The following is a 20,262-nucleotide window of genomic DNA, read 5'->3' on the forward strand; positions in this document are numbered from 1 at the left end:
TATGTCTGTAACTCATGGAGAACCACACCAAGGCATCCTGTTTGCTCATTTGTATTAATCTGGCATGAAAGCCAGGACACTGGAGGAAAAGGGGAAGATGGAAATATGCCCAGCTGGATTCCACTGTGAAGTCAAGACATAGCTGAGATACTCAGATGAACATGGGAATTGCATATACTTCTGGGTTCATGAATATAGACATAATATAGATCCTTTGGAAGATGAAAATTAAACTCTAGGATGCTAACATCCAGTCCTGCATTAAGTGATTTTCACACATACTGACAAATTAAAAACAGAAATTAAATTCTGAAGTAATGGATTTCCTTTAGCTTGTAACTTAACTCTACAAAGAGATACTTTTGTTTCACTGCATCAATATCATTCATTGTATCAGCAGTAAAACTTAAATTGAGTTGTTCTATGTTCAACTTCTAACAAATCAGTGATAAGGCATTTTATAACACAGATCAACATAATCTCATACCAATCACATTTTCAAGGCATTGTTAAGCAAATAAAAATAATTTAAAAAAATCCAGAGAGTTTCTGTACAAAGCAATTCTCAGATACCACTGAGCCATTGTGTGTATTATTAATAGATAAGAGCCTTCTGTACAGAGCCTTATGCTGCCAGTTTTAAAACAGCCTTAGATTTGTAGCAGCAATATAATTACTGCTGCCCCTCAATCCTTGTTTAATGGCAGTTGTGAAGCAATTGGGCAATATCCATCAAAGTTCCAGAAGAAAATTGGCACTCATATACTTAGTTTCTGGCGTGGGTTGGGCAATTGCCTGTGTGAATTGATATACCATTACTGGGCTTCCCACTGAATGCAACTCAGATAAGAACTAACTTTTCTGGTACTTCTCCTATCATGGATTCTAATGAACACCTTTGAAGATCCCATGGCCTACCTGAGATTCAAGCATATTGGAATACTGCCTACAGAGATAGCAACAGAATCCTTATGAATCAGAATCCATTTTTTTTAGAAACATATCACATTCTGGAAGATAAGACAAGTGGAAGAAGAAAAAGGAATTATATCATGAATCAGTTTTTAAGTGAAACATGCAGATAAATATATTTTCCATTCATTCTGGAGTAAAAACTTTTGTTCTATAAATGAAAAGAGTAAGCACTGATCAGGCTCCCCTTTCTCTAAAGTAACTTACATGGAAATATAGTGATAAAACTGGTACATATAATAGATATGAGTGAGGTTCAAAAATACATTAAAGATGTATGCACAATTACTATTTTGAGTTCTCACGGAAAAGCAAAATTCACTAATCTATTTTCCTGTATTATGACTCTCCCCTCCTACTGTACTGCTCCCAAATCAGGGTCAAAAACAGCTTTCACTGACATCAGGTTTGCATCTGTCTCAGATAGGACTGTCATTTTCCTTTAAATGAATTCTGAGTACTTATAAGTAACGCTGACTAAACTGGGGCAGCAGGTTACACACAGATCTCTACTGCGCTCTTCTTGCTGCAGGAAGCTTTCCGTCCTTTTGAAGCACTTGTGCCTGTGAAGCAGCAGGCACCAGTGGAGAGATACTGAGCGTGCCAGTGTTACAGGGTGTGATGCAGATGATCAAGAAACCTGAAAAGTCACAGTTCACTAAAATCTGCAGTTAAAAAGTGCATAGCAGTTGAACTAGAAAAAGGAACCTAAAATCCCTAAAGGATGCATCTTTCTTTCATTCTAAAATGTCAATAGGACACATCACATCAGCTACACGGAAGATATGGGTTGTCTCCTGGGGCTTTCAACACAGGATAAGATTTAGGATGTCTCAGTTTGGGAATCCTAAAGATAACATCTCGTATGGGCTGCATTTTTAGAGTGTGATTGAGAACCTTTTGCAGAAGGCAGAGTTGGAAGCCAGAAAAGACAACTTCTGTTGTCTCTGTTTCACCTCATTATTACACCTATCTATGCCTCTGTTTCCCAAAATCTTTGTAAGCAGCACAGCCACAGAAGATGAAGAGCACAGATTCATTACACAAGGAAAATGCTATATCTTGCAAGAGTATGGCTGCAGGTATGCTGTACCCCAGTAACATTACAGGATCCTTTTTCATCAAGAAAATGTTCTACTTTGTGTACGTACTATGAGAAACTTAATCCAATGGATCTAAAATGAAACACTCTGCCAGCAAACTTCTAGGTAGATGCTCTTTTATGCCCTTATATTTCTGAAGTCAAATTTATTTCAGCAGCATTGTGAAACAAAGTCGAATTCAAATATCTTAAAATAGCTACACATTGTAAAGAAAGCACATCTGCAATTGAAGCTCCACAGACCAAAGTAAAGTATAATCAGACTTAAGATTCTACTTATGATGAGTTTTGACACTGGCTTCAGCAAAGCTGAAATTTTACCCCTACAGTTTTGTCTGTCTGGCAGTCCTTCTCCCACATGCCCTTACATGTTGCTTCTCTTTTGGTTATTACACACAGTCTTCCTTCTATCATCTTCTCTTTTCTACTTAATCCAAATGGCTGGGCAAAAAAATGATAAACTAAATGCTGACAATCTGTTCAATATCTATGTGTAGAAAATTGGAGCAAGAAAATATGCACAGAAACAAAAGGAAAATGTCACATCACAGTGTTTTTCGTATAGGATCTGTGAATCTTTGAACCATATAATTCCATATTCAGAATCCAGCAGTATTTCCTTTGTTCTTATTTACTGTGCAGATAATTTGTAAATAAAATGTTTAATTCTACACTGTTAGTTACCATTCATATGACATGATCCATCCTTTCATAAGCAATTTGAAAATGACCACTTATTTCACAGGCATAGCTGGATGCCATCGTAATGACTGTGAGGGACAGCGTAGATAAAACATTGCTAAGCCTTTCTTGTTAATATGCCCAATCTGCTACTCTGTATCCCACCATATTTATTCACGGTTACTAACACTAATCTTCCATCACTCTTACCAGATGGAGCAAGGAGCCTCCTGAGGAAACAAGCATGTGAGGATCAGCACCATCCTTCAACAGTCGTAACACTGAAATATCAAAGAAAAGAGGAACAAGAATTAATGCAGCAATGGAGCCAATTCTGAGCTGTTAATAGCCTGATTCTTCATCATCTTCATTAACAGATTTAATAATATATGCAAACCTCTGAGATAACATTTGCAAAACTATCATGTCAGCATTTCCCATCTCATCTATTTTAACGACTAGGCCTGGAAGCAAAGGACCTTTGATAACGATGTTAAATATGAACAGTATCAAGGACTTCTCAAGAGGCCAGATGAGCGTGTTAGTTCTATACATAGGAGAGGGGAGGGGCAAGACCCTCTCTCAAGGTCAAAATCACCTCGGGAGCAAAATCACAGTCAACTGGTTTTATTTGACTTTGCAGAGCTCCCATGGGACCTGCTGGCTTTTTCAGTAAATAATTGAAAATAGCGTTCACAACTTATATCACTCAAAATTAATCATCATACCATAGCTAAATGATCTGCACTCAATTTAACCTTTACAGTGCATTGTCAGATCACCGACACAGCATAATTCTTAAAATGATATTCAGAGCCTAACTCCTCTCCCATTTACACATATCAGCCTCCCTTTTGAAATGAAAACAGGCTTATAAATGCAAGGAAAAAAAAAAAAAAAAAAAACAACCCTGCATGTTAATGCTCGCTCAAGTGTGAAAATTCAGCACTTTTCCCCAATAGTCTTTACTGCCTTTATAACCTTTTCACTTGCAATTAAAGCATTGACTAACTCATGCTATTGGTGCTCATTCCTGGAGCAGGATGGTGCTGTGACACTGCCAGACATTATTAGGGGAACTCACCCCTGCACTGCAACCCTTTCTTCACTAAACTCTTATGAAAAGTCCTTCTAAAAGGCCTCCATCTAGGAGAGTAACTGCTTATAATGTTCACTGTATAGGAACACAGCTCATTCTGCCCCCATCATCTGGAAATCCTGTTTTAAATTCCTTTTTAAAAGTCCTGGATGGAGTTGTGCAAAGGTCTGCAAAGCACTGAGCACCCCAGAACTCTGAGCTACTGCAACCTCTTGATGATCATCAACTGGTCTCAAGGCTGTCCTCCTAACTTCTGTCAAGAGAATAATATGCACCACTTCTTCCTTATCCAGGCATTTTTGTGTGTGTTTTCTTTCTCTGGAGAATGTCTTCTAACTCCATTTTCACTGTACATTTAAATTTCTTACTGCATTCAAACATTCACCTGACCTACTCGAAAAGGGTCATCTTTCTTTTCAGATATTGTCAATTTGCATAAGCAATGTCTTCTGAAAAGGATGAATTATTTTTGATCAGGTGTCCTAGAAATATTCTGGACAAGAAAGAAAAATTGCCAAATGGTCGTAAGCCTGTAAAATTGAAGTGAAAACAGACAAGGGAAGACTTGGCTTCATCATTACTAACTGCTTCACACATAGTAAACACAGTGGTATATTGGGCAAATATTTATACTAGCTATACAAATCCATTTAATCATCTGCTCATGTTTAAACTTTGAAAATCAAACATCAATCCAAACCACTGTACAAATTCACACTTTACAAATACCTCTGTGGTATCTATATCACCTCACCCAAGTTTTCATTTCAGTTAATTTATACGACTCTGAAAGACTTTATGTTCTGGCAAATGCCACTTTGAAAGCTAACTACAATTAGAAGCCACCATTGTCTCCAGCTTGTCCAGTAAAAATAGAAGCGGAACAGTAAGTAACCTGGAATAAATGAACAGTACAACAACTGCCAAGAGAGATGAAAAGCACCAAAGGAGAGAGGGAGGGTGGAGAAATATTTACAAATTTTCATAACCTCGAGAAAAATGAATGAATGACAAAAAGCAATGGATTTTTCTGCTCTCAGACACAGAAATTCAAGACTAAAGTACACAATTGTCCTCATCCAGACAGAGTCCATTAAAAATAATCTTCAAAACCAAGTTCCTTCCTTCTTTTGCCTAAATTGCTGACCACATAAGGAGATGCTTCTTCTACCTCAGGATTAAGGATTTAAGACCTTCTTTGGAATCCTCCCTCCTTAAATAGGTGTGCAACTGTATCATCTGCAGGAGTTGATATTTTCAGTGTTCATGTGCTATTAACATTTCTTTAGCAATGTAGAAAATACAAATTCCATATCACAAAGCATTTCTTAAGGCCCCAAATGTAATTTCTTTCTGCCAATCTGATCAGGATTTCATCTGAACAAATTAATACTCATTCTCCTTCCTCCGTCCCCCCTTTTCAGCAGGGAAAAGACAAATTCCACCCATTTTAGTTTCTTAACCCCTTAATAGCAGTGGTTTTGTGTAGCATTCTTTCTTATGGGATCTATGTGTAGGTTAGAAATGTGAACTATGGCTTGGTTCCACCCACAGAGATATGGAAATTAAGGCAGATAGTCCTCAAAGGTGTGATTTGCAGGAATTATTAAACTACTGAAATTCTGCTCTCAAGGAGACTTTAACTGATGACTTCGGTGGGAGTGCATCATTCACTGAAAATAGCATTTATAAGGTACAGCCTCATGGGGGGAAGGTCTGGTCTCCACTGCATTGACAGCTCTTCCCACCTATGCAGCTGCATACTCAACTGCACCAGTATTTTTAAGTCTTTTTTATTTTATTTTTTTTTTGTGCTGATGTGCTCCATCAGCACATGTACAGAGGATACAAATGAATAAATCAGGTAGAGGCAGAGAAAGCACACTGCATTTTGGTAGCAGCACACTCTAATATTGGCTAAGGGTGATAACAAAAATGTATTTTTAGTCTGTGTTTTCACAAGACGTGATGAGCTGAATAAAGAGACAACCAAAAGGCCTTGTTCCCTTCCCCCATTCACAAAAAAAAACATATGCATCATTTACCTCTGCCTACGTCTGCCTCTGGGAACTGCTCAAAAGGCAGAAAATGATTCCAGCAAAAATAAAGTTCAAAATTTCTTGTTGGGTCATTGAGATTAAATCACTCATTAAAAGTTTTGGGAGCACCAAAAATGTTCTTTGGGTAGGTCTCTCTAAGCAAATACAGAGGATGAAGACCTTTCCTGTTTGGCAGGAGCAGGGCACACAAGGTCAGAGGATTGGGAAACTGCATCTCTAAAAATATTACACATGAATTTCATTTGTAGCCTAAAATAGTAACTAAGTGACACAAAAACAATTTGGCTACTTGTTTATTAAAAAAAAATACGGACAATTTATTGATTCTCTTCCCTCCATAAAGCCACCAAAGACTTGGTTCTTGTAGAACATCTTCTTCCATGCAAAAGGAAATAAAACCTTTCCAGACCCACTCAGCAATACCTTGCTGTTGAAATCAAAAAATGACAGACCTTTTCTAGATCTGAGATTGAAATTCATAATAATTAATCTTTGCTTTGCTTTCCCTCCCAGAAAAATAAATAAAAAGATTACATCAAAAAGAATTGATACATAAACTGCAAGCTTGAAGTAGAATGCTAAATAATTATGACCATAAACAAATCATCAAGTCATTTAAAAAACAAATCAGGGTAAGTGGATAAAAACTCTCTTCTCAGTTTTCTTTGTCTGACTTATTTTCCCGCATTATTAAATGTAGTTTTATCAGTGCTTCAGGAAATTCACATCACAAAGATTACCAGGGCAGGATATGCAAACTCTTCTTTCAACTGGGCAACAGCCTTTGTTTTGAATTAGGATGATGTGCTACATCCCTCTGCATATAACGCAAGTAAAAAACATTCCTCTTTCCTTGATTTTTTTTTTCCCTTGAATTTACCCTCCATCCTGTAAAACACAATAAAAAAGCAAACAAAGAAAAGGTCACAAACAAAATTCCCCTCCCCGTCATGCAATTCACTTAGGTCATTCACTGAAGACTCTACAAGCCAACAGGAAAATCTTCACTTTATGTTCAATTTTTCCTTTTGATAGAACTACTCTAGTTACTGCTAGTAAGTTTTGATAAATTGCCCTAATGAGGACAAAAAGACACACACAGACATGCACACAGCTAAATTCCAGAAATGCTATCTCTCTCTTAATTAGTGCAATTTTTAAGGTAGTTTCCAAGGGATTTCTTTTAAAACTTGTTTAATCTTTCATGGAAGAGAAGTCCTCAGACAAGATGAGGAGACTGAAAATGGGCATTAACACGAATAGCTGACAGTTACTTGAAAAAATAAAAATAAAATGAGAGTAAAATTTTCAGGAAACTCTCAAGCACTTCCTTTGTGTGTCTAAAGAGGTCCATCAATTCCTCCAACAAATCCTTTCAGATTTGACATGCAAAATTATCAGCTACTTGTAGTAGAACTAATACAATCTTTCACAAACCATACTATTTAATAAAGCATTTTAGAAAGCACTGAAGTGATAAAGTCAGTCTCTCTGTGGTTAAAAAAAAAAAAAAAAAAAAAAGATAACAGGGTAGCTTTTTACATATGCTTTATGCTACAACTGTAACTGGATGACTCCAATGAGCTGAACAGCTTTCCACAATTCATTGACTGAATTACGACTTACTGCGTAGCCCTTTAGTCCAGTAAAGACAGCATTGCCATGCCTGTTACCAGCCACAAGCCTCGTACTAGCTTTGCATATGGGACTTCGGCTGTAAGGCTTACTTTGTCTGTGCTTGGCTTGGCTTGTTTGGAGAGTTGTTCTAGCTTTTTGAGCCGTTACAGCAATTGGCTAATGACCAGTGACAACTAGTCGATGTCCTAGTTTTGTTTAACTTTGAAGACCTGTGCCATGCAGGGTGTAGTGTTAATAATTTTGATATATATGATAATAGTACTTATGCTGTGCTATGTCTAATAGCACCTAGCTGTTCTACCATGTAAAACAGTCTGTGACCTCACATGCTAGAGACTAAAGGAATACAGGTCTGAAGTGACAGCAGAGCCTTGCAGACGATTTCAGACAACCCAGGACTAGCAACAGCTCACCAGTGGTCACCTGCTGATGGTAATGCAAACTTCAGAGATAGGCAAACCCGGTTTTATTTGTAACAGAAAAGACAAAAAAATAAATGTCCAACATATATAAAACTTATAATTGGCCTTTTGCTGTGTATTGCTATATATTCAATAGAGTACCAGTAGATGTTTCTAACAGTTGTTCCTCTGGGAGTAGCAGCTAGATAGCGTGACCTTTGTTAACATTTACTTCTGTTCTCTTCAGTTTAGCAGGGATTACTCTAGCTGGAAGGCTTTACTTGTTCATTATGTGAGGAATTGTGGCTTACTTTAGAAGCCTAAGACCATGCTGTTGCTCAAATGGATTATTCTACTCTCCTCCTGCCTCAGGCTGCATGTTTCTGCCACCTCCCTTGTGCTGGCACAAGATAAAGATTAGTTTTCAACTAGACCAACTATCTGGGGATGTAGCAATGGCTACAAACAGGCAGAATGGCACAGCCACCACTTTCAGCAACAGCTGAAAGCAGTTCTGGCATATGCTGACCATGAACCTGTGTAACTGGACAACAGAAGTGATGCTGAACCACAAAGAATGGAATACTTCTATTGTCAGTTAAGGAAGGGCCATATATTGCCCTTTACTCACTCCATAATCAGACTACTCATCCAATATCTGCATCTTAAACTCTGTACGCCACCTTCCCACCTCTGTAGCACACCTCTCTCATTCCAGTCACACTGTATTTTCAGCTTGTACCAAAGGTAGCCTTGAGAAACCTGTTGGATGACTCAGCTGCATAAGAGATTAACTGATGAACACTAATCTCTGGTATGTTATTCTTCAGAACAGCAAATGAAATCAAGCAAGATCACAGAATCACAGAATTTCTAGGTTGGAATAGACCTCAAGATAATTGAGTCCAACCTCTGACCTAACACTAACAGTCCTCCACTAAACCATATCCCTAAGCTCTACATCTAAACGTCTTTTAAAGACTTCCAGGGATGGTGACTCCACCACTTCCCTGGGCAGCCCGTTCCAATGCCTAACAACCCTTTCGGTAAAGAAGTTCTTCCTAACATCCAACCTAAAACTCCCCTGGCACAACTTTAGCCCATTCCCCCTCGTCCTGTCACCAGGCACATGGGAGAACAGACCAACCCCCACCTCGCTACAGCCTCCTTTAAGGTATCTGTAGAGAGCAATATGGTTGCCCCCGATGTTACCATTTTTTGGTAAATGCATTCTTGCATTCAACAACACTTCCTTTTCCTATCATAAGGTTAAAACAAAATTTTAAAATTTAAGAACAATTATTTGTAGATTTAATCATTCTTTTAATTCTGCTTGTTTGCCAAACAAATACATTTACAGTAGCAATACTTTTACTACATAACTAGTGAGACAGCTGATGCTTTCAGAGGAAGCCCTACCCATTGGGATACAGCACTTATTCAGAGAAGTCATGCCCTAGTAATGTGCTTTTCAAACCACTGATTCATAATTCTACTGCTTTTTCCACCCTTAAAATATTTCCAGCAATCACTGGCAACATCTGTCAAAATTGTTCAAACCTCATCGTACTTCTCATTTTCTGAAGAACCCTTGCAACTCAATTCCCACCTTTGCTACATGAAAACAGATTATAAAGGAAATACAAACACCATTTGGACAACTAAGTGATACCCCATTCACAGAATGCAGAAATGAAGGGAGGAAAAAGACATTTTCCACAGTGGCTGAATTTGAGAACCTTAGTCTTATCCAACCTATTATCTTCCTCCTTTTAAACACAGCATTGATGAGGATGGGGCTGATGCTTCCATCCTCCCTGGCAGGCTCTTTGTAATTTATAATTTTTTTCAGGCAGCCAGGAATCTGATTACCATGGCCCCAAAGCAACATAACCATTGGTTCTTTGTTGAACTTAAAAGCATGGTGTGAATTGTCAGGCTAATCCAAGAGCTCCATTCAACAGAGCATTATCTTTAAAGGGAAGAAACCAAAACACCAATGAAAGACTGACAAAAGTAGTCCTACATCCTCAGATGACCTCTCTACCAGCTTTAATGTTAGGCACATATCAAAACGCATCAGATTTTTCCCATGCTTTGTTACTGGATAAATCAATCAGCCCCCAAGCTTGGGTGCAGTTCAGCACCTCAATCACTGCACTATGGGAATGAACTGTAAGCAGCAGAGGTAAGCACATGACAAGACAGTTCCCTTCCTTTCTTCACCATAATTCCACCAGGACTTGTACCCGCAACTACTATATGTCCATGCCTAGGTGTCCAGCAATGCTAACAGCTTCCTACTAACACAAGTCGCTCTGGAGGTCAAGGACACATCCCTCCTGTTATCTGAGGTACCTTGAACTGGAAAACTACATAAAAATAATAGTTTTGTCTCTTGGCCCCCAGACACCAAGTCGAATTCAAATGAGATCCACGAGGAGTTCCCTCAGTGGGACAGATATTTCTGTTGCAATAGACATAGCCAGAATAATTCATCTTTACACTCTACCATTATTTAGTAACTGCTAACTTGGAAACTTCAGACAAACTCCCCCTCTTTCATTTCATTTTGTCTACGCAAAATTTAATGCAGCTTGTGCCTCCAATGGAAAATATTAAGGACAGAAATCAAATGGCATAAAAAATGCTAGTGGGTGCTCAAGCACAGTAATACAAATTAATCTCCTAGGGAAGCAGTCAAATATGACATGCCATGAGTTAAGTGGTAGAATGGCAGGCAAAGCATCTCTTCTGAAAAGACAGATATTCACATGGAAGAGCAGTGTGGACTCTGAGATCATTTCAGAGGAACAAGATTTAAAAACAAGTGGGTCGCACTACATAACCTCTACATGTGATTTCTTCTCTCTCTCAGTTCCCCTTTTTTGAAAGATATTTACTCCTAAAGGCTTGTTTTCTTCTTTTTTTTTCTTTTTTTTTCTTCACAATATTCAATTCCTTCCTGCTTCATAGTTACACTTTCAAATTCAAAAATTCAAATACATCATTTACATACAAGAACTTGTGTAGACAATATCTATGTTTACGCCCACAGTGAGAAGGAAAAACAGTGATTACAGTAATTTAGAGAAGACTGGAAGTAGCCGCTCACTTGCATGGCTCAAAGATATTTCTGTAAGGGGACACACTCCAGAGTACTATGTAATGGAGGTCATCCCTTGTTTTGCCTCTATTTTTGAATTAACTCTTCTAGAGCTAGAGGTCTAGAAAGGTCACAAGGGGCAAACTGCTGTGGTAAGGTCTCACTTGTTTATAAAGCTGTGATTTTACCTCAGTGTAACTAAAACTTCTGTATGCATTACAGAGCTGTTGCTAAAATGATTCACATCCCCTCACAAAATAACACATGCTTAGCTAAAAATATTGCTTCTATCATCATAGCTGATAGCACAGTAGGGTTTTTGCCAGCATAGCTATTTCCCCGGTCAAAACAGCTGTGTCATCAAAATCTGGTAGCACAGACCTGAACAAATTCTGAATTTCTATTAGTGAGGTAAAGTTACAATAAAAACAAAGCTTAAAAAAAAAAAAAAAAAAAGAAAAGAAAATTAACCTTAGGGGAAAGTAGTTGATCACATAGTAAACTTAAATAAGACTCTTTACAAAGTTTTCACTTCAAACTACCTATTGTGAATTATGTATTTCAAAGTAAAATAAATAAATAAAGAACATAATATATTAGCACTTCTTATCTCCTGCATTCTATATACATATTTTATCTGTGTTCTATGTGTGGGTTTTTCTCCTGAGAAAGGTGACTAAAAAAAACATCAAGAACATCATCAACATGCTAAAGTCAGTTATTACAAGCGCTTACAGCCTACTGGATGTACCTGAGAAATACCTGTCAATTTAAAAGCTTATAAAAGTACTGGTGTAATTTTTAGACCAACTCTTCTCCTACCGAGATACCCAATTGTACAATGTTTGCAGACTTGAATAAAAGTTTCAGATCCTTACAATATTTTACTAAATATGTTAAATTTATTTCAGACTTTTCAAGTTTCCAATTATACGGTCATTAAAAGCAAAATGTTAAAACACACATCAGCAAAATAACTCATTCTGTGGGCAGTAGCTTTGAAAACCATTGCCATTGTGTGCTTTTCCCTAATGTAACAGTGAAAGTTGAAGAATTTGCATGCAACACAAATTTTCTGCTGAATAAACTGTATGCTGCTGCTGTTTCACCCATCATTTATGTTGATCCTACACCAGCATTACTTAATTGGCATAAATCAAATTACCCCTGACCTGCATTCCATATGAAGTGAGACTCAGTCCCTCTTTTAACTCTCATACCATGCAGAGCAAGTTTATGCCAGCTGGTTTAGAAGCAGTGTAAGCAAGTCATTACGATTCCTATTAGAGATCTTCAAGGATAACAGTCTATTATCCTGCTTAGCAGCAGCTAAATGGTGCTAATTACCAGCTGTGGACCACTGGCTGTTAGACTCTGTATGTATATAGTGGAATTACCAGGGTGTGCAAAAGGAAGCAAACTTAAACCAGAACAAACTTTGGACATTAGCAAGCTATGCATTAATCCAAAACAGTCACGTGTGGCATGTGAATAACCAGCTATGATGGAAATGCTGGGTTCCAGGAATATCTCACCACTTGACATACTTTCCTTAGGCACCCCTTTTCCCAGGATATAGCCTGGGACAGCATACATCATTGAAATGAGAGTTGCTTCACTTTTGTTGGTCTTTCCATTGATGCCCTCCCGCCTCTGATCCTGTGTAGCAGTGGGGCATGTCCCTCTGCCATGAGCTAGAAGGAGGGCTTAAGCTACCTGAAGGCTAACGGTGGTTTCCAGCTGGTTTAGCTCCCTGAAATGGCTCACATCAAGATGAGCGTAAAGGAAGGAACATAAAAGGACAGGACAGAACCAGAGGACAGAAAGGAGAGCTACCTGTGATAACCTCAATTTTGCCTTAATTTTAATCAGTTAGAAACATACTTTGCAAGTGTCACTTAGTATCACCTGTGATGCCAGTACATAGCTAACTCTGTTTTGTGTGAAAGAGATGAAATATGCACTCTGAGGAAAGGGCAAGATGACCCGGGTCTTTTAGCTGTCTCCAAGTTAATCATGAAAAATTATTAACTGAGGAACTGCTAATCAGGAAGACCGTTGTGTTGACATTCTCAAGGGAAACATGCTCGTGAATATGACAGTAACCAATGCAGTGTGAATAGTCTCCTGAAGAACAACGATTAGGCATATTCTAATGCAATCCTCATGATAATAGTGAAAAATCATGCATAAGGTTGGAAGATCCTGGCCCAACAAGGGACCCTTCCTCTCTGATGATGAGCAGAGTGACTGTGTCATGTCAGCAGTGTGCTAATTAGGTAACCAATCTGAGGCGAGGGGACTGTACAAACATGTGAATGTATTGATAAGGGACTGTATAAAGAGTAGTGTGGAAGGTCCTAAAGGTACCAGTTTTATGGGAAACCACCTGGTACCTAGACTGCACAACTCTGAAATAAACAATATCTCAACCTAGCAGGTGGATCGCACACCGGGTAATGAATCCAAACTCTTTATCGGACTACATATATATCTGTAGGCTACTCTCAAACTTATGTCACAGTGCCTCCAAGATGCTTGCATATTCCATTTCCTTTCTTTGCATCCACACATCAGCTGTGACAACAGGGAGGTCACTCAGTTCAGACAGTTGACACCGAACATAACTGTTGATTTTGGGGGATGGTACACTCTTCTGGATCAGTTTGCTCAATTGGTTTCCTCTGCAGTCACACTAACTGATACAAAGAGCATGCAGCAAGAGCTCTGGTAGGAATGGGATCAAAAAATATGAATGAAAATTTCTGAATCAGAAATATAAACATATAGTATTGGCATAAATAGAGGTATACCAGTATAAGCAAACATTTTATTTATGTAATTTGATTCACTATTGAGAAATGCACTGAACTCAGAGAACAACTCCCTACTGATGTAACTACACCCCTGTAGGAGTGAGCAGCACAATTCAATTCAAACAGTGTGACTGGAATGACACGATTTTTATTTATTTATTTTTTTTTAACACAAATCATGACACAGGAAGCCACTACAGGGTGTAATCAACAAAGTATTTCCCTGAACTTTCAATATACAGGCAACTATACCTGAGGATGTTTACGTAAACAAAAATACACAACAGATGAATTTTAAAAGGCATCATTTGAAGTGTTCCAAATAAGGAATACATTTGGCAGATATCACATCATTCTTGGCAAAATGCTTTTCTCCATCATCTAAATCCAATCTATATTTTCCTTTTATTTTATTTATAGCTATCTTGTTGTATCTACCAACTCTAACCTAATTCCTTCCCAAATTTGGTATTTGTATCTTGCAGATAGCTTGTAGATTAATATGGCTATAAACTGATTCCCCTGAAGATCATCTGTGTTCTAACTTGATCATTAAGTAGGTGTTGGAAAAAGCCCACTAGATCATTGTGCACTGTCACTAACAATGCTTGCAGTCATCATTTGAGATAGCTCTCACATTTCTACTCACAAATTCCATCCATCAGCCTAGTTCTTCTTTGTTTCTTTTTCCTCTCCAAACTTTCCACTCTCTTTCAAATCATTTTCAGTGATAGCATGCCAACTCATGAAGATGTTTCTATGAGAGTACGCCTGAAGTCAATTCCTGCGCCCCAAAATCAATACCACACTCCTTACTGCTACTTTTCACTTAAAGAATTTATATCCAGTTTGAATAATAACATTGCCTGTTGCACTCTATACCCCACCAGCCCAGGCCCCCAACATCAGCCCTGGGGCCATCGGCCCCTGCCCCAGCAAGGCCCCACCAGGGCCAGGCTCCAGCTCCGCAGAGCCCAGCCCTGCCTGGCCATGAGACCCAAGAGCTGGGTCCAGCCTCAGGCCCAATTCCCAGCCTGTCTCCATCCCCAGGGAGGTGCCCCGTGACCCCAGCTGTGCTGTTCCTGGCTGGGGTGGTGGGACAGGCCTTTGTGCCAGGCCCTGCCCTGCCAGCCCAGGTAGTTCTCCATGTTCCCACTGCCCCAGACCACGTGGAACTGCTGGGCCTCACAGTGCCCTTATAGCATTTACATATATCTCATTAAATTCAAACAAACTGCCACCTCCAGAAAAGATTTCCAATCCCACCCAAACTTGATGACAAACTTCCATAAGTTTCATGGAAGCAAAATCACATCCCTGCTCCTTTACATTTGCACTTTCAATGTCCACATAATCAAATTTTTTCTGATCTTCTAATTTTTTACTGTTTTCTTCTTTGTCCTTATTACCTATCTACGTCATTTTTAGCACATTACAATTTATGTGCTATGAAATATTGTCTGATTGAGGCACAGTTTCCTGTAGGGCAAATTTCAATCTATATTTTTCTTTCTAAATCTCTCTCTTTCAAATTTCAGTCTATCACTTTCAGTCTATTGATACCAGTATCCTTTTTTAGACATCTCAGAGATAGTCTAGAAATGTGAAGTGCCTTGAATAATACTGTTCTACAGATATAGCCACTCTCCTCATAATATTTACAGAGTTTTTAAATGGAGAGAAGTTGAATGTTGGCATATATATGCCACACTATTTTTATTTTTCAGCAACATCAGCATTCAATCACAGTCCTATACAATTTACCAAAACAACTGAGAGCATCATACAACTTTTTAGTAGTTCTTTTCAGCTTTACCCTCACCTCTCAATTTTGTTTCCATTAGATGTGCAAAGCCTAACGACTCCTTGCACATAGGAACAGCATGAGATATGACCTCCTGTAGGAAATGGAAATGATGTAACATCTGATGTAATAACTTGTATCATTCTGAATAAATGTACTTACGGGATTCTTAGGGAGAAGTTTAAAAGCAAAAATCCAATGTTCATTCCATATAGGAACTGAGTGAAGTTCAGATGGCAATTACTAAAAGGCATACTGTGACAGCTGGTGCCCTCTTATAGGATGTCTCCTTAGTAGACTACAAAACAAAGCAGCAGTTCAAATTTCACACAGATGCTTCCAGCTTTAAAACTGCAAGTCATATTTTCCATACTCTCAATGAGTAAACGTGGAAGTCTAGAAAAAACTACCACTATGTGCCAACAATAGTAGTGATTTCTAAAATCTGGAGCAGAGACCGAGCTCGATGATTCAATGCTGCAGCTGTCATGCTTGCCTTTTGAATCTGAATGTAATCAAAACCCGTAACAGTGCATGGTGTGAGAAATTACCTCCTGAAACCATCTCATTGTTTCCCACGTAAAGTCACAATATATCATGTACAGTCTACAATGTAGTATAGAATCATTGGTAAGGAACAAGGTAAGGCAGCATGTAGCCTTAGGTTGACTGTGAATTCTAACTTGAACTGTTTACATATGCTTAAAATCATTGCTTAAAGCAGGGCATTTAGAAATATCACCAATTTCACCTTAACTACTCACTTTTCCACCTCCATTCTTGGATGCAATTCACATAGAAACACAAGCTAAATTACTCATTCCCTTAGATGCATTGATTGTGCTCTTGCAAGCTTCAGTTCCTCCACTGTAATAACCTGTTACTGTGATGGCTGCAAATAACAATAATCAAGAAAAATCAGTTATCTTTTCATTATGCCTTATAACCCTTTTATTCTTTTCTCTCATAGTTACAAAGCTTGTTCACTGTCAACTTGAAGTGCAAAAGGTTTTTACAGCTAAAGCCCTGTACACCAAGTTAAGATGATACCTCAGTGTACTGAGAAAAAAGAATTCTCCAATTCATGTGTCAGAGAATAGAAAGATGACTGAAATAATAAGTAGTATATATACTTTGTGTTCAGAATTTTTATTGGGTAAAGAAACCACTACATGCTGTACAGGTAAACCTGGCACTACCTATAATATATTTGTGTTTGACCACAAAAGGTACTGCAATTCAGACAAAAGATCTGAGTAACAGAAAAAGCTCAAAGAGACAGGACTTAGCAATTTTTTTTTTTATTATTATTTTTTTTAACTATTATTATCATCATTACTCTTTTGCATTAAGTGATTCTGGCTGTATTCATTTTGTTATACCTTCAGAACTTCTCAGGGAAGCAACTCCACTATTTCCCAAAATCTCCAAAGAAATTGCACTTGCGCTGTTTTTCACTACACTTATTTAGCTGGTCGACCTTTCTCATCCTCAGAAAACCTATGAGAAGTAAATTTAGGGTTCTCATTTAAATGCTGAGAAAGCATTTGGACAACACTCTTAGGTGCATGGTTTAATTCTTAGGTTGCCATGTGTGGAATTAAGAGTTCAACTCAATGATCCTCATGGGTCTCTACCAACTCAGGATATTCTACAATTCCAAAACCTCCAAACAAATGTTCTTCTCAATCTGACAGTTCGTATGATAAACTGAAGTCTGTACATTGTAGGCCCCGAAAATAAGGTCTCTTCGCACACTTATGCTTAAGTTTTCCGTCAAATCAATACTCCTCCAGTGTAACAATGTCAGTCTATACCCTGATGGAAAAGCCTTCTAAAATTAAATTGAAAAATTGAAAACATTTTAAAGGAAAAGTTGATTTATTTTTCTTTTTAAGAATTGTATTATCACTGTAAAGGTCTGTTCTTTAGGGGAAAAAAAGGAAAGAAAGGAAAAGGTTTTTCACTGCTGATTTCTGTAGTTTTCCAGCTTAACTCCTATCATAGGAAAACACCTTAAGGTAAGTGTTATTGAAAGATGAATACAGAAAAGTTTCCCCTTTGGACCAAAATATTATTGGAAATCAATCTGAAGTACAAAAAATACATTGAAGTAGAAATCAACAGCAAATTGTATAGAAAAGCTTTTCTTCTTGCTGTGATTTTATTTCACAAGTATAGACAAGGGTCTTCTGCCTAATCACAGCAATCTTTCTTTTTAATCAGTGTGACTTCTAACAATACATGGAATGGGAATGCTGCCTACTCGTAGCCTTACATCCCATTGCATAATGCTGGAAAATCAACTTTAGATCCCCTTTGAAATAATTAGGAAAAATGCCAGATGCCAAATTGTTGTTTGTTAATGGCTTAACAATCATTTATTGGCATCACAGTGAATTTGTCAGTGATTAACCTTGGTGTTTCTTGCTTCTTTTGGGTGCCAAAGCATGTTCAAGTGGAAAACTTTTTATTATTACATTAAAAGAAAGATATAATGGAGAAAAACACCAGCATGGGAATATAAATGAGCTTGATAGGTTTAAACTGAAAAAGTACAGATAGATGTCTCTAAAGGTTATCAGTTCAGACCATATTATATTCTTAAAAATCTGGCCGCTTGTGTAGAGGTAATAGTCTTACTAATAGTTTTTCTTAACATTTAATTCATTAACCCTTCTGAATTAGATCCTCATTATGCAAAGTCATGATTAATTTATATGCTGACTTGTCCCATTGAAGAAAAGCTTTGCACCACAGTCTACCAAAAGAAATATTTGAAAATTTTGGAAAAGTATTTAAAATTAAATAAATAATATTCTTAGTTGAATTTGTGCATTTTTTGACAAATGTTTCATCATAAATACTATGCTTTACAGCTGCAGTTGAGGCAATTAATAAATCCATGATTTCTTTTAATCAAATGTGTTCTTGTTTGAATTTATAGTGTTCAAGAACAGACCTATCTGCCTGAAGAGTAGTCATTTCAATGCTTACATTCTAGAAATCCATTGTTCAAGGAAAAAAAAAAATCAAAAAAATGAGTTTCTAGAAACTCTGTATAATAATAATAATAATAATCATAATAATAATAATAATAATAATAATAGTTACTCTCTTCAAAGAGGTGGTCCACAAATCCTTCAGGGTGAACTTCAAAACATCCAAAACTGTCATATGGAAATTGCTAAATTCAAATCTGTATCTCGATCTTGACTTATTCAGAGCTTCAAGATGTGGAACAGGACTACAAATAGCCTTGTAAATACTCATATTTTCAAAAGAAATAAGGAGATCTCATTCCTTTCAGAACACAGGTAGTAGCAGAGATGATGACAACATCAACAGTTTTGGACAAGGCCTTACTATGCAGTGAACTTTCTACAGTTTATTATACAGTAAGCAAGACCACCCAGGTTCAAATTTGTTTCTCAGTCAGGAGGTTTCAAGGTCCTGTCCCCAGGAGAAAGCCCGGTCAGGCTGGACACTGCTTGAGAGACTGGAGGTGTGGGGCATGGGAGAGGAGAGGAGAGAAAAGGTGGAAGAGCGAAGGCGGCAGAGAGAAGTGCACAGACCCGAAACAGCACTCAAAGCAACAGTGACCTGCAGGCTAGCATAAAAGTGTGGGTGACAGCTTCAATCTCACTTTCATGGAGACAAGGAGGATACCGCAACTCCATCTGATGATAAGATAGATAAATTGCATTTGGCATGAATGCCCCTAACATATCAGCTCAAGAGGACCCAATATGGAGGGATGCTTTGTGTCTAGTTCCCTACTAGCTATGAGGCAGAGGGACAGCTGTTCAGCTCAGAGTAGTTTGGGGCATGTGTGAAAAACAAAAACTGCAACTGAAACAGCCTAGGGAGCTTTCAGGACTGAAAGAAAAGTGGCTGGTAAATGAAGGCACTCCTGAGATTACGCAGTCCACAGGGAGAATGAAAAGGCTAGATAAATCTACCCCATCAAGTCTATCATTTGTTTTTATGATACATTACATTTTTTTCTATAAGCTTTACTTATTCTAATTAAATATATGCTGCATATCAGGAATCTTACATATCTTTATCAAACAAAATGTAGCTTAACATTCAGTTCTCATCTCAGCTTTACCAAATTACTTAAAATGTAAACACACGGGCCAAAAAAACAAAAAGCACATATGGAATCCTGCAGGAATTCAAATGTATTCAAATTTCATCTCACTGTGATTTTATGATTGCTTTTGAGATGGGCTGCTTTAATTACTTAACATCTGTTACCCAATAACTAAAGGCATTGTTTCCCTGCGTCATAACAAAAAGCTGCCCTGTGTTGCTGAATTCAGCACACGTGGAGCTAAACAAGGATAAAAACCATGCTGAACCTACAGGATTGAAAGTTCACTCCGGTTTGAAATGTGCCCTTACCTTCTGAGTCTTTGAAATATCTTTTTCATCAATGGCTAGATTGAGACATTGATTGATGCTTCATTTTTCTATATACCAAACTGATTAAATCATTGGCAACTTGACCAACAGTCAGTAGTGTTAGTCTCTTCTGAAGTTACAGAACTATGAGTTCCCTATATGGAATGCAGATA

General features: G+C 37.8%; 1 protein-coding gene across 1 annotated transcript in view; it reads right to left on the reverse strand.

Annotated features, from left to right (window-relative positions):
- Positions 1-20,262, reverse strand: part of MYO16 (myosin XVI) — a 283,087-nt gene that overhangs the window by 256,077 nt on the left and 6,748 nt on the right. Inside the window, exon 2 of the mRNA XM_084292547.1 lies at positions 2,966-3,036. Coding sequence (XP_084148673.1) covers positions 2,966-3,036 — 71 coding nt within the window. The remainder of the gene's footprint in view (positions 1-2,965; positions 3,037-20,262) is intronic.

The sequence above is a fragment of the Netta rufina genome, assembly GCF_964035555.1.
Source record: "Netta rufina genome assembly, chromosome: 1".
Taxonomy (NCBI): domain Eukaryota; kingdom Metazoa; phylum Chordata; class Aves; order Anseriformes; family Anatidae; genus Netta; species Netta rufina.